Below are 15,064 nucleotides of genomic sequence, written 5' to 3' on the forward strand. Positions count from 1 at the left end.
AGGCAGTGTCAGACCCCCGGTGTGATTCACAGGCATTGTGTAAGCACACCCGATGATGACTGTATAAATGAGGTCCGGTGTCAAAGCAATATGTTTATTATTATGACAAACAGATCCACTGGGGAGAAAGAGAGAAACTGGTGTCTATCCTGAATGAAAGCCTGTAATCCCGCATGTCCGGGACGCCCACAGAGTAATGGCAGATTTACTATTAAGCAGACAAAAGTGACCTTCCCTCATTCACAGAGATCTCATCTGGTAGCAGTTGGGCAAAAAATAGAACTTGATTGTGGCTCACTAAATCTGTAAGATGGAAACTGAACTGAATGCTCACAGGATGCTGAATTTAAAGTGAAATAGCAGGAAGAGAAGTTTATTGAATTCACTCTTTAGTCTTCTCTAGTTTTACAAATAATCCTAGGAATTTCAGCATTCTGGGAAATGTTCATAAAATGTAACTTGATTTAGTAAATTTGTTGACATATTAAAGGTGCAGTGTGTAAATTTTAGCGGCTTCTAGTGGTGAGGTTGCGAATTGCAACCGACATCTCAGTCCACTGCCCAACCCTCACTTTTGAAATGCATAAAGAAGCTACGATAGCCGCCACTGGACAAACATGTCATCGTCAGAGACAACTTAGTTAAAAAGTTTGTCCGTTAAGGGCTTCTGTAGAAACATGGCGGCACAAAATGGCGACTTCCATGTAAGGGGACCCTCTATGTATGTAGATAAAAACGTCTCATTCTAAGGTTATAAAAACATAACGGTTAGTGTCTTTATACACCCCTGATAATATAGTTTATATATATATTATTTTGCATTTCTTTCAAGAGATCCTTCTAAAATTACACACTGCACCTTTAAGTAAAATACAGCAAAATAAAATACAACATTTCTATAAATGTAGGTTTCTACAAATAATCAATTTCAAACCTGATTCATGATTCGGTTTCTTGTTTCAAATAGCTTTCATAGTTTTCATCCAACAATATTGTTGCACATTTTGGAGTATTACAAAAAAAAGCTGGATGGAAATGTTTGAAAATGCGCATACAAATGAGTCAGATAATTTTTTTATCCAATAAAAAAATTACAAAAGGAGACACATTAACCAAATAAAATCCTTGATGTGCATCAAAAATAGTCATGCGACTTTTTTTGCCTTTTCTGACTTAACTGGGACTCGATAAGACGGCATAACTGGATAACCAGCGGATCGATCTCAGTGCATGTGAATGTTGTTTTCATCATTCTGAAACGCTATTACAAAACTGTGTTCCCATAGGGCAGTCATTCGCCTCTAAAAGCAAGATAGGATTCATTTTATATCACGTTAGAGTTTTTTTTCTTTTAATAAGGTTTTTATGTTATTAAAATATTTAATCCCATAGAATTTTTATAATTCTCACAAAAAAGTGTCAGTCATATGGCCTCTTGGGTGGTCCTTGGTCTTTCGAAGCTGCCATGGTTCCCAAACCTTCAGAAAGAAGTCTACACGAAACAAACGCAGATCTATGAATATGCAAATAAGTCCCTGCCTCTACTCAATCGCACACCCCAGACCATAGATATAAAAGTAAATCGATGCTACTTTTTGCAGTTTCAGGCGCATAACTGCTTTCACAAAATGCTCAATTTTGTGCATTTGCAACACTATTTTTAGCACTGATGTTACACAGGTTACAGCATTACAAAAGTAGAACTGAAGCAGCTGTGCTGCAATCGTTTCAGCACCGAGTCTATGCAGCGTCCATACATAATGTCTATGACTTGAACTATTGATCCACTTGTTCAACTGTGTTGAGGTGATTGGTTATGCAGGAATGTCTTTGGAAAACTCCAAATTTATGAAGAAAATACTCAGCAATGGTGCTGAATGTTGAATTTGGACATAGTTTGTTTTAAAGCTACACAGTGTAGTTTTTTTAGTTAATTCTTAGCAAAAACCCATGTTTTCTTTCAAAAGTATGTGCTCATTCATGTGTAATTACTTCCACCCCACTAATCAAAGTAATCTCGTAAGTGTAGAATCTGCTATTTAAAATACATACGGTCGAGTCGCTCGACTGGCGCATCCATGTTGTGCCTCCATCTTTGAAATACATTCGCCGACGAGGGACATTCCTGAAATTCAAGGTCCGCCTTTCGCGCTTTCAGACTACACTCACGCTGGCCGCTAGCTGAAGCCTCCCGAGGTTGCATATGTAGGCGGTATACGTCATCAAGACAGTCTTATTTCAGAATATTAGAAATTATAAAGCTGACAATTATTCTTAGTTAATTGTAAATTGATGTAATATGCTTATGACTTGCGGATGTAATGCTCAGTTAATTTAAATAAACCTGGCTTGATGACGTATGCAGCCCGGATATGCGACCTGCGTAGACTGAATCCTTCGGATTCAACAACAGCTGCACACCGTGATGATCCCGCGATCTAATGCTTTGATTTGAGGCAGATTTGAAAGCCTGTAAAAGAACTATTCTCGAGGACATTAAAACATGTCGCCAAGGAAGCGAAACGGGGATTTAAAACGACAACGCGACAGGAAAAACAACAAGACCAAAGTCAATATTGGAGTAATGTTAGTTTTCCAAAATGGGGCTCAAGGGACACCAAAGTTGCCTACTTTCTATCTTCACCACAGGTAATTCAGCATATTTGTTTACATCTATACAGTCTATGTTGTAAACTTGAAGTTTAATAGTTCCTTGGCTAACTATAGCATGGTTATGCATAACACTTGTTAGTGTAACAGGCATGTGGTTTAATGTGTTCGAACAGCCAAACGCCGTCTCTCCGCCCATTTATGTAATCTGAGGTACTGAGATAAATGTACCTCTAGTACAAACACACCGTGACAGGCCTATTTTTAGCCATTCATTGATAAAAGCGTCTGATCTGCGCCTCTTTGGTATCATTTTACAAGCGTGTGAAAGCTGCGCGATCTTATTTTTACCAATATCAGAGAAAGCTCTTACATATACACGGACATGTAACATGTTTACTTAAAATATAAGCATTGGACTCTGACATAATATTAGTTCGCGTGCATTTAAACCCGTCATTACTCCCGCTCATGATTAAATGACAGGAGAGGGACTCGTCCACAGACCATCTCCTCAGTAATCTGGAGAGAAGCGCTCGAAAATGGGCAAAAAGAGACGGATTTAAACACCAAGTGTAAACGTGATGTGTGTCTCTCGTCCACTTGTGATCTGATCGACGAAAACACATCTTAATATCGAGTGTAACAGCCCCTGGGATATTTTTCCTCGCATCGATGAAAAAGTAGTGTCAAAGCTACGTTTATGGTTGCTTTTTGTATGTGATTTTAAGCGGACACATCATGAAAATCAGACTTTTTCCATGTTAAACATAAATCTGTGTGCTTTGACGGATCACAGGCAAAGGACATTGCAAATTGTTCATTTTTTTCCATTGCTTTTGCTTTGTAGCTACTGGAAGCCATGTTAACCTTGGCATGACACGGCCACCGTACGAGTTAAAACACATTCCGAATGGGGGGGGGGGGGCTAGAAAGTAATATTCAGTTGGTTGTCATATAGACTTTCACCGCTAGATGGGAGTAGATCCTACACAGTGGAGCTTTAAAGCCTAAAAACACCACATAGACATATAAACAACAATAAAACTTGATTTTTTTAATTACGGGGGACTTTAAATACTCCATATGATTTTCACATGACTTTCTAGTCATTTATGATCACTGGTTTTATTTGTTTTCATTATAACTCACTAATGAATCATTTAAAGTCATTTAGAATCATTGTACAGTGGCGACAAATTAAACTTCACTTTGGCCTGTAAGCAGGTTTTCCTTAACACAAGCAATACTGAACTAACTTCAAGAAGTATAGTCAATATAGAAACTTTTTCACAGACTTTTAAAACTTTTTCTTTGAGTTAAATATTTGCAGGTTTTTCAACATCATTGGTTATGGTTAAGTCAAACTATAAAACAAACGTTTACTCTAATTCTAGTCCCTTTGGTTCAAAGTTCAATTACAATTTTGCATCTTCAGTGAACACACTTCCTGTAACAACCGCCCTTGATATAAACACATGATGTCTCTCTCTCCTAGCTTTCTACGTAACTCTCACTATTGTTTCCCTGCTATCTCAGCCCTCCTTTCCAAAGACAGACAAATTAAAGCAATTCGCCCACTGTGAGTATAAAAAGCAAACTCGAATCCCCCTCTCTTCCTCCATCTTTCACGAGGCCCAACAGCGAAAGACCTTTCAGGAATCCTGCATGGGTGGACGAGTGGGTTTTCCCTGGGAAAGACACTCAGGGTCTTCCGGAAAGGAACCCCACCTTCGGATGTCGGATAGCACGCTGCTACGGCGCGCTGGTGCCAAAGCTAGCGTGGGTGAGTGGGCAGTGCTGCGCTGAGACGACTAGCAGCCGTGGGCACTGCCAGGCTTAGCAATGAAGATGCCGCCCCTGTCGTCATTACAGGCAGCGAGCAGAAAAGAACAGAGAGTTTCACTGAAATAAGCCAAAAAAACAGGAAGTAGAGAGGAATGGTTCACATTGAAATCCTCTCTCGACGCCCCCACGCACGGTTTAAGCACAGCGTACGAAATCGTCCTCGTAGAGAGAGAAAGAGAGATATTAGCAGCGCAGTAAGGTGGCTCAGGAGATCGCATCCAGGCGCTTTCTAATCACTGTAATGGTTTACAAACCTCATGCTCATCTCTCCTAAGCACCAAATAAAACAGTTAAAGTCCCTATATGAACCACAGGCGCTGCTTTCTTATGCCAAAGATACTTTAAACAGCCGCAGGGGGCATGAGCCTAAAAAGTTAACATGATTTTTCTGAGGAACGTTGCGTTTTAAAATACTACCCTGTAAGATTATGGGGCACTGTAAATAAAGTCCTTCTTAAAGTTCAGAGATTTTCAATTACAATGTGATGCAGTGATACTTGTTGTATGCCTGTGGCTTAGATTAAGCCAGGATTGGGCCTTAGTTATATTAAGACATTTAAGGAGCTTTTGTACTGATATATTTTAAAGGGGTCATATTATGACACTTTGGGCCCTATCTTGCACCCAGCGCAATTGACTTTGTCAGTGACGCATGTATCATTTCGTATTTTGCACCGGCGCACAGCGGGTTTTTCCCTCCACAGACGCACGTCGGCAAACTAGGGAATGAACTTGCGCTCCCTGGGCGGTTCGGCGCAAAAAAGGAGGCGTGTTCCGGCGCAAACCATCTCTTATGCTATTTTGCAGTTTCAAAAAACAATTGCGCTACTAACCAAAAAAAAACTAGTCTAAAGTCAGTGGCGCGTTCCGCGTAGTTCATTATGCTATTTTAAGGGCGCATGCTTGACCATAATGTATAGCGTGCACAACGCGCATTGCTTATCTAATCTACACAGATGCAACAGTTATTTTTGCAAATCATAAATTGTTACAATAAAAAATATGAACACATGAGATAAGGAAAATCATTGTGGTGGGCATTGTGGTGATAGTTTTTATTTATTGTGTGGCTGCGTTAAAAAATTCTCATGCAAATAACGATTCAAATATTTTCATAAGTTTGTTGTGTGGCTGTATTACGTTTATTTTATGTAAATAATAATTAAAATGTTTTCATAAGAAACCTTAATGTATATGAACTTGATTTGTAAGTGTACTTTGGGGTTGGACCTTTCTTGCGTTTCCGATTTCAAAGCAAACCCTTTCAGTGGTGAGGGTGGACGCAGCGATGTCCTCTGCTGGCGTCAGGTCATGTGTAGAGGCAGATCCACCTCCCGTTACACGCCGTGCCCGATTTATGCTGGCAAGCTTGGGATCCCCCCTGTCTCCTGACATCATTGTAGTGCTTGGCGCAGCTGATGAGACAATTGTGGCTATTTCCTCTCACGCCTGTTTAACCGACGCTGATTTGGGCGGGTTTCTCCTATCCCCATACAAAACAACTTCTCTGTCTTTGACTGTTCTTACAGAGAACGTCGGTCTCCTCAACTGTGAACCGCTCCTGGCATGCGCCTGGTAAATCCGTCATAATAATAGCAACCCGCCATGGAACTTGCGCCCTTGCGTTTAAAGGGAATGTTGGATAGCGTTCTGATTGGTTTATTTGACGTTACGCCCAAACCACACCTATGAATAATGAACCCACTTCAGACCAACCCCTTATTGATTTGCGCCTGGCGCAAGACTTATTTCTCCCGCCGGGAAAATAGCAACAGCGCCCAAGATCCGCCCATAAAGTCACTTGCGCTTTGCGCTTCGCACTTGCGTTTCAGATCGTTAAAATAGGGCCCATACTGTGTATGTTACCTGCCAGTGTTACATATGTGACCATTAAACAGTTACACAGTTGCTTATGATGTAATATCACACAATAAACATCTTTTACAAAAAAATGAGTTTTCATTCTAACCGGCTGAAACTGTGAAAAGCATAAATTTTTGGTTGATTTGGTTGTGTTGTGTTTTGTGTTGGGTGGCCCCGTCATTACTTAGTTATACAGGAGAAGAGTGGGCTTACAGTTCAAATTTGGATTTAACTTTTTTATGACAGACAAAACTGTTTAAATTGTATAAAACTGAAAATCATATCAATAATCTGTCACAATATCTTACTCATCTGTATCACCGCTTTACTGCTTCTTTGCGTATTTTAAAGAGCTTGATGTTGCACCTAAATATATTCGATCTGCCATTTCAGATGTCAAAGCCAAAATCCTTCTCCATGCATATTTGTCAAATGAGCTGATTTTTGCTAAACAGATCATTTTTAATGCGGAAAAGACAGAAAGAGGAGAAATCATTTATTCATGTAAATGAAGATATTTGTGGGTCTGAAAAATGGCACAAGCAGCACACACAAGTGTTGGTACACAGAATGCTGCCAATGGTCTGATAACATTTCCTTGTGTTTTGTCAGTAGGAGGGTAAACTTATAGCAAAGGATCTTAAATTATTCCAAAAGGACCTTTAACAGTTCTAACGTTATAAACCGGCAGCTACTATTTGATATGTGTTTTTTTTTCATTTAAGTTTCCTATGTATTAGAAACAGTGTCACTGTATGCCTCCACAGCAAGCAATAGCCGCCTATGTCCGTGGTTCTTAAACTGAGGGGGTGCAAGATGGTGCCAGGGGGCCATGAGATTTTACAACGAACATTCGTTTATCACATACTCTTTGTAATTAAACCTCAGAAAAAGGCTACTAACCAACATCACTACATTGTAGCATAACAGGGTTTAGATTGATCCAGGACTAGGCCTTATATTAGTTATTTAATTATTTTTCACAAACATATCTTACAAAAAACAATACTGGTGTGCATCTTGAGACAAAACAATGAAATGAATGTGTTTAAATTAAAGCAGCTCAAACATGCATTTTAGTCTGGGACTAGGATAAGCCCTGTCTGGGAAACCGCCCTTTAATATTTTGTTTAATTTAAATTCTAAGATCCCTATTTTAACAATCTAAACGCATTGTCTAAAGCACACGGTGCAAGTGCACTTAGGGTGTGTTTGAATCTAAAAGGCACACAGTCTAAAAGGGTTGTTCCTATTCTGGTAATAGATGTGTTTTGGGTGGAATGTGCAATAAACAAATGAGAGTCTCATCTCGCATTCCCTTTAAAAGACAGTCGCGTTTTTACAAATGTGTGAAGAGCCGTTTCAGCCCTCGGACAGCGCCTTGGGTGTTTTGAAAATATTACTTAAAAATGATTCTCATCTCACCATATTTAAAGGTACAACGTCATCATATACAATAAATATGTGAAGTGGCATTAAAAAAAAATTCAAAATAGATGCAATATTTAGCACAAATTTAATCAGGCTACAGGTGAAGCAGCTCTTTACTCCTTCTAACCTCTTTTTAATCAGTCCTCATTTATGTCCAAGAGACTCAATAATAATCTTTTACATTTTAATCTTTTAATTTTTCATATTTAAAAACGTTTGTGTGCTGCTGTGCATCCTTGTGTGAACAAACGCGCGTTGTCGTCCTGTTTATAGGCGCATATTACTAACACGCTCTTTAAATAACAACAACAATATTGCTCCATTGACTTTAGACTTTAGAGCAGGTTTTTGTTGGTCAATGCGTAGTCTATTTCAGTTGCCTCAAAATAGCAACACACCAACAATGCCCCTGAACACACAACGTTTTCATGTATGCATTTGCTATTTAAACAACGTGGCACTGGACATAAAATTGAAAATAAAAAAATGTAAATAAAAATTGTAACTGCGTCGAGCTAAAACTACACTGTAATAAATACTTTGCTGCCTTAAAATTTTTGTTAAATCAACTCAGATTTACAAGTCATGTCAACAGAGATGAGTTGTCACAACTTATAAAATTAAGTTAACTTTTCTCAACTATATTTTATAAGTTATAACAACTCACCTGTAGTTATAACAAGTCATCACTAGTCAATATAAATAATAGTAAGTTAAAATTACTTGTAATTCCGAGTTGATTCAACAAAAAATTTTAAGGCAGCAAAATATTTAACTTGCGTTGCGCATTGCTAAGTTTGAGATCGCACATCGAAAAGTTTGTGAACCATTGGTCTATGTTAACTATAGACCCGATATATTGTAGTCCAGATATGAGTAACCCAGCCAAAATAAACTTAAATTTGGTTACATGTCGTTTCTGCCAAAAAAACTTGTTAGATGTATGATAGTCCATCATGTAAGCAAAGTCAACAGTAATTACAAGATGTTTGATTTCATTGATTTATTTGATTTTGGGCTAAGGTTAGACATCTATTAAATTTTCACGGACAGCCCAAAGTTTTAGCCTAAAGTCTGGGCTGTGTTTGGACGCCTATTAGACATCTTTTAACCACAAAATTGCTTGCTGTATATAAAGTATTAACATTACCATCTGATTTTTTGTTGCATTTAAAAAAGCTTGCTATCGAATGTGCTTATCAAATTTAGAAATGCGAAACAAAGAATCTTCTAAAACAGTATCGGACTTCTGAAAACGGTTTAGATGGAGTTGTAGTCAGTCTAATTTTTGACCAAAAACTATTTTTGTTCCTAAAAACATTATTTTGACAGCACATCCTAAAGTGCTAGACTAAGACATAATTATGTCTATAATGGACTGAGTTTAGAATAACTTTTGACTCACAGTGCTGAAAATACAAACATATCCCATTAAACCACATGCAATATGCAATGACACGCACACAAAAACAAGACAATGACATTCAAAAGCCTGTTATCACTACAAATCGTATTGTATGCAAATGAAATGGCAACATTCAGTCAAGCCCATTACTTGGGCGATGATTTTTGAACACATTTCAACAACGATAGCGCTGAAACATTATGGATGTTCGAGTTAAAATCAAGTTTAAGTCAAGCTGAGGGTTGAGTCATTACTTTGAGGGCTGTGAGTGGAAAATCTGTTGTTTAGAGTGACCCTATGCTTTGTTTTGGGTAATAAAAGCCCACTGAGAGGCGTTCGTGCTGGACCGCTGCCCATTTTGCTCCGTTTCAATTACCCAGCATGCCTTCGGCAGGGTAATGAGGTGGGTGTCACCACGGGGGTAAAGCGACAACCGGTGACCGCTGCGTCGCCACTTGGCCCCTCATTTCCGTGGTGATGAAGTGGGTCAAGGGGGCGGGAAAGCGGGACCGACTGCTGAACGGGGACCCGCACGTACAGTCTCCAGACCCCACTCACATTCTCAGTGTGGACCACCAGCTACCTACCATATGTTTTTATCAGACTCGCAAAGACAAAATGGGGGGAATTACATTTGAAAGGCCGGTAAATAAAGTTGGTATTGATTCGATCTTGTGTGTAATCCGTTTTGCTGTCTGACACAAGTCCATCAATAAAAGAGAATCATGTAGGACAGGATACCAGATAATATGACCATATATCAATTGGGGTTTGGGAGACACAAGGGGCGATAGATCATCTTCAAGCTAGACTGCTTAGCTATGGAATTTATAAACTAGCTCTTAAAATTGAAGTGGCTTTCAATTTTAGTTTTCAATTTATAGATACGGCAAGATACTTTTCTGCTTTGGGCCTTTACAAATGATTCCATTTCAAGTTTACTAGAAAAACGTAAAAGCAGAGATTCGACAAGATGATCAAAGTTTGTATGGCTCTCCTAGCAGCTGTCAAACGAGCTTCTCAGTCAAGTTGATATGATAAGCCATCTCTCTGACAGTATTTGAATTGTTCACCTTTATGAAACAAACAAACTTGTTGAAATGTTGAAACCTTTTTAGTTGGAACCTTATTTTTAATTGTTTAAACAAAGAGAAATAATGTGTTTGTCTATAAAACACTTTAAATGTAAATTACAAATAATAAAAATTTGATTAGCCAGAATATAGGTCTGGGTGATATTGACCGAAATTCATAGCTCAGTCATTTTGGCATAAATGTCGGCGTGCAATAAATATATCTGTATTTTCTGGAATAAATGTTTACATGCAAGCCAAAGCCTCATGTAAGCCTCATTTAAACAGCATGGTGAAAATAAAATTCAAAGACAGGGTTTTCCTCCGACATGCGAGCATCTTATGTGTACATTTATGACAGAGATTTTGTTGCAAAGAAAGAGAGTCATATCAGACCATATTGATATAGACAGTAGTCTCATCCCGTATCCAGGCGGGGAAAAATACAGATATTACCAAAACGTAATATACTCGATATACACTGTAATAAATGATTATGCACCTTAGTAGATTTAATGAGATAAAATGAGTAAACTCTATTTTAAAAACTGTAATTCTTGTATTTTCCAACATAAGTTGAGGAATTCTAAATAAACACAGTATTGAGTAAATGCAACTTAATTTTATCATGTATAGTAGACTTAAAATTGTAAGAAGGATTAACTTAATAATTTTATGTTGAAACTACATGAATGATTTTGGTAGACATAAGTGGACTTGAGTTCCCAGAATGCTTTGCATGGGACGGCATTTGGAGAGTAAAATTTGAAATTAAACGCTATTTTATGTGTTTTTACCTATAAAGAAAGACTTTTATGTTCATTAATCTTTGAGATTAATATTGAGTTTCTGTTTTTTCTTTGAGTTTTATGGTTACCCTCGTTCATAAGAGTGCTGCTTGTGTATAGACTGTAGGAAACACGATGAAAATGATGTGTGTTAATTCACTTAATGAGCAATAATTGTGCTAATGCCAGTACTGAGACCAGTCTCCTCTTACTTGCTCAACATTATATGCTATATAATAATAAATATGTAAAAAAGAGACAATTTTATGTGATTAAATCAAGAAGATGCCATTAAACAATTAAGCTTTTAAAGTACTTAAAAATATTATGTAAATATAAAATATTTTTTACAATGTAATTTTACATAATTAAATGAAGTAGATTTCTATATGTGTAGAAATGTTTGAAAAATATTTGTTCAAAAACTTGCAAAAGAAAAATTAAGTACATTTTATTTAAATATGATATTATGTACGACCAGTCCTACTTTAATATAAGCTTGCGCATACGTTGGCAAACATAACACTATTACATAACTTTTTTTAAAAGGACATCGGACATGCAAATATCCAAACACACTGTATTTATGCTAATATAAAGGTTGTCTTTATATTTTCTAATATGTGACTCTGTCTGTGAAATCCAGTTTAAAGTCTTATAATGTAATGAGGAGATTTGGAGCATCAAACTTTGATTTCAATCTTTGACATGACTTCACTCAGTTAATATTAAAGATATCAATATTATATATATATATATATATATATATATATACAAAATTTTCTTTACATTATGTAAGATTATTTTAGGAAACAGTAAATCACAAAAAAATTTTCTTTAGATGTTTTCTTCACAGACATTATTTTGAAACATGTTGTAAAGCTTCATTCAGACATTGTACAGATACAAGAACGAATGAAACTTTTAAGTCAACATGAACAGCATTACAAGATTTTTCCAATCAAATATATGACTGCCTTATATAGAATAAACACCATAAAGTTTATCACCATAAATGCTTGAATTTCAATCTTGAAATGTTTAGAATTGATCATAAGATTAGTAAAACTGTCTACTCTGTTTCTGTCGAACTCACTTGACATGAGTTGACTGAGTTGACATTAACTCAGCATGCACATGCTTTAGTAATGAAACACTTGTGCCATCTTCTGGACACAGAAAAAATACCAACATGAAATTTACTAAAGAGTATAGTCCAAAAGCAGGATTAAAACAGCAGTAAAATGTAAATTAACAAAGTAAGGGCCTTTATTTCATTTTCTATTGATTGGCCATCATACAATATGTGATATTTTAGAAGCTTGTGTTTATTAAGAAACTGTATAACCAGGTGGATGACCTGACATCAATCATTACTAATCGCTGACTAAATCCAAAATCACTAAACACAAAAGGGTGGTGAGTAAGAAGTTAGGAAGTAATTTTCTCTTCTCATTAACACCTGTCAGTTGAACTTGTGGAGGTCCCCACACCTTACTGATCTTCTCTCTGAACTCCTGAGGGATTATTGCACATCCGTCAATAACCCGATCTGGATATGTCACCTTTAAACCTCCGCTAAAAAGTAAAAAATATGGTATAAATATATGTATTGATACAAACACATAAACTAAATTGCTTAAATTTTTGCTCAAAAATTCATAGTTTTCAATACATAGTTATAATATCATCTGTGAATGCAGTCCATGACTGTGCTGAAAGTTAAACCGGTGAGTAAGTTGTTTGGTTTGTAAAGCTTGTGTGGGTTTTGAGTGGGTCCGGCTGCTTCAGCATCCATGACTCAGTGATCTGAGGGAGTCCTGCACGTCCCACACCAGCCTACAAACCAGATTTCTAAAATCATTTAATCTAAGGAAATATGGCTTGGAAATTAACCCCAGTCAAACACTCCTTGAGGATTGCAACTATTAAAGGCCTATATCAATTCTGTGTGGATTTTGCATGTTCTCCCTGTGTCGGCGTAGGTTTACTCCGGGTACTCCGGTTTCCTCCCACAGGCAAAAACATGAATGTTAGGTGAATGCCAAATAGACCCCTTCACAGTTCACGTCACAGGCGGATCCCACTGCGCATGTTGGGGTCAGAAAAGTCATTACAGCAGATAGAGTTGCGTATTATTCGTTATCGTCAAAAATGCCTACTTGCATCGTGGGCTTTGAAAATCGCACCAGGTATACCGTTAAGTTTTTCGGGATTCCTGCAAAATCTCAAAAACAAAAAATATAACATCTGCGGCTGCAAGCAATTAACGTGCAGACTGGGACAATGCAAATATCAAAGAGGCTTGTGTTTGTAGTGCTTACTTCATTTGAGGTAAGTCATCATTTTTCAGCCCTGTTAGATTAAACTAAAAAGCCTAAATGGTATGAACAGTTTGACCCCATGCTGCGCGCGCACCCGATAATCATTCAATGTTTACAAACCTTGAAGAGGTCTATAGTTCTTTCTCTTAACGTGAGTATGGATTTTTTTGTCAGAAAAGGCTCATTTAGGGGTGTCATTGATTCCCTCTATAAGCTGAAGAAAAAAAGATTCATTCAATTTACTCAATTTTTTAAGGTACATGGTCGCAATCAATTTATTTAAGCTACATTTAAACAACAACAAAAAAAATTAGAAAAACTAAACAAAACAAAAAACTTTTGTTTAATTGTAGCTTAAATAAATTGGTTGCGACTATTTACCTTAAAAAAAAAAAAGAGTAAATTGAATGAATAATTTTTTTTTTTGTAGTTTGCATGTATCACTTTTTATTTGTTACTGTAGTAAATATCTCAGTGTGCTGTTGGCATTGATTAAATATCATGCTCTGGTTTATATTTAGTAATAAAATAACTAGCAACCTGTCATAGCTAATGTATTATTTTACATGATGAACACTACTTTTAAAGTGACAGGCTAGGTACACAAACACATACATTACTTTGCTATAATTATTATATACGATATAGATCAAAGATCTTCAACCTTGTTTCCGGAAACCTACCTTCCTGCATATTTTAACTCAATCCTGCTCCACCTGCCTGTACTGTGTAAGTGACCCCGAACAACTTGATTAGCTGGTTCAGCTGTGTTTGACTGGGATTGAAGCTGCATTCAACAGAAGCATCCCTCCCATCGATTATAATATCGAAATATAAACATGTGACCCAGTCTGTGAAAATCCAGCTAAAGTCAATTTATTTTTGTTATTTATTATTATTTTACATAATCATCCTACTGTACACAATAAAAATTAACAGAATGTTATATATGTATATTTAATATTTTTAATAATTAGTAAAATCATATTATAGATTAAAATCAATATGAAATGAATGATTGAAATCAAACTTTAATGCTCTCATCATTAGATTATGAGACTTTAGCCTGGACTTCACAGACATAATACCTTATTAATACTTTATTAAACCGGCCAAATGTGTTTTTATCACTACTGTCTACTAACAAAACATAACAGTAAGTACACTTCTGGTAAGATTAACACAATATTTAACATTATTTAAACAAACATTTAGCATTAATGCGCATGCGTCGAGTGTGAACCGTGTAAAGTCTCACCTGCAGAATTTTGCGTCTTCATGATCAAGCTCATCGCAGATGGATGTAGTGATGTGACATACAGACATCACCCACAACACAACAATTATGTCAAGTGACCTCATATTCACCAGCCCTTCAAAATAGAGAGATTTGTGAATTCGAATAAATAATGCATTTCGATTTGTTATTCATATTTTCAGTGCGAATTTACGCGTTATGTCAGCGTAATACTGTAATTACTGTGTGTAACAGGCGTAGGCCTACTACATCTGTTAGATATTATTGACAACTTATTCATAATCTTTAATAACGTTTAACATTTACCTGTAATTCTCGAAAACTCTGGTGATGTGATTAGCCTACGTGCTTTCAAACGAAAGTTTTGGTCGTCGACTAAAACAGTCTGTGTCTGTGATCTAATAATATTTACAAAGTTAAATGAAGAAACACATTAGGCCCGCCCTCTCCTGACATTGGTTCCC

At 36.8% G+C, this 15,064-nt stretch overlaps 1 protein-coding gene across 2 annotated transcripts in view; it reads right to left on the bottom strand.

The window, feature by feature from the left end:
* LOC129413919 (phosphatidylethanolamine-binding protein 4) overlaps positions 1-15,064 on the bottom strand; it is a 171,539-nt gene extending 156,475 nt beyond the window's left edge. The window contains exons 1-3 of one of the 2 annotated variants that reach the window (XM_073867522.1): positions 14,907-15,064; positions 14,601-14,715; positions 12,468-12,596 (exon numbers count right to left, since the gene is read on the bottom strand). In XM_073867522.1, coding sequence (XP_073723623.1) covers positions 12,468-12,596; positions 14,601-14,704 — 233 coding nt within the window. In that variant the 5' untranslated portion in view covers positions 14,705-14,715; positions 14,907-15,064. Of the gene's footprint in view, positions 1-12,459; positions 12,597-14,600; positions 14,716-14,906 lie in introns of both variants that reach the window. The other variant, XM_073867523.1, reaches the window with a different exon arrangement.

Source organism: Misgurnus anguillicaudatus, chromosome 5 (assembly GCF_027580225.2).
Source record: "Misgurnus anguillicaudatus chromosome 5, ASM2758022v2, whole genome shotgun sequence".
In the NCBI taxonomy this organism is placed as follows: domain Eukaryota; kingdom Metazoa; phylum Chordata; class Actinopteri; order Cypriniformes; family Cobitidae; genus Misgurnus; species Misgurnus anguillicaudatus.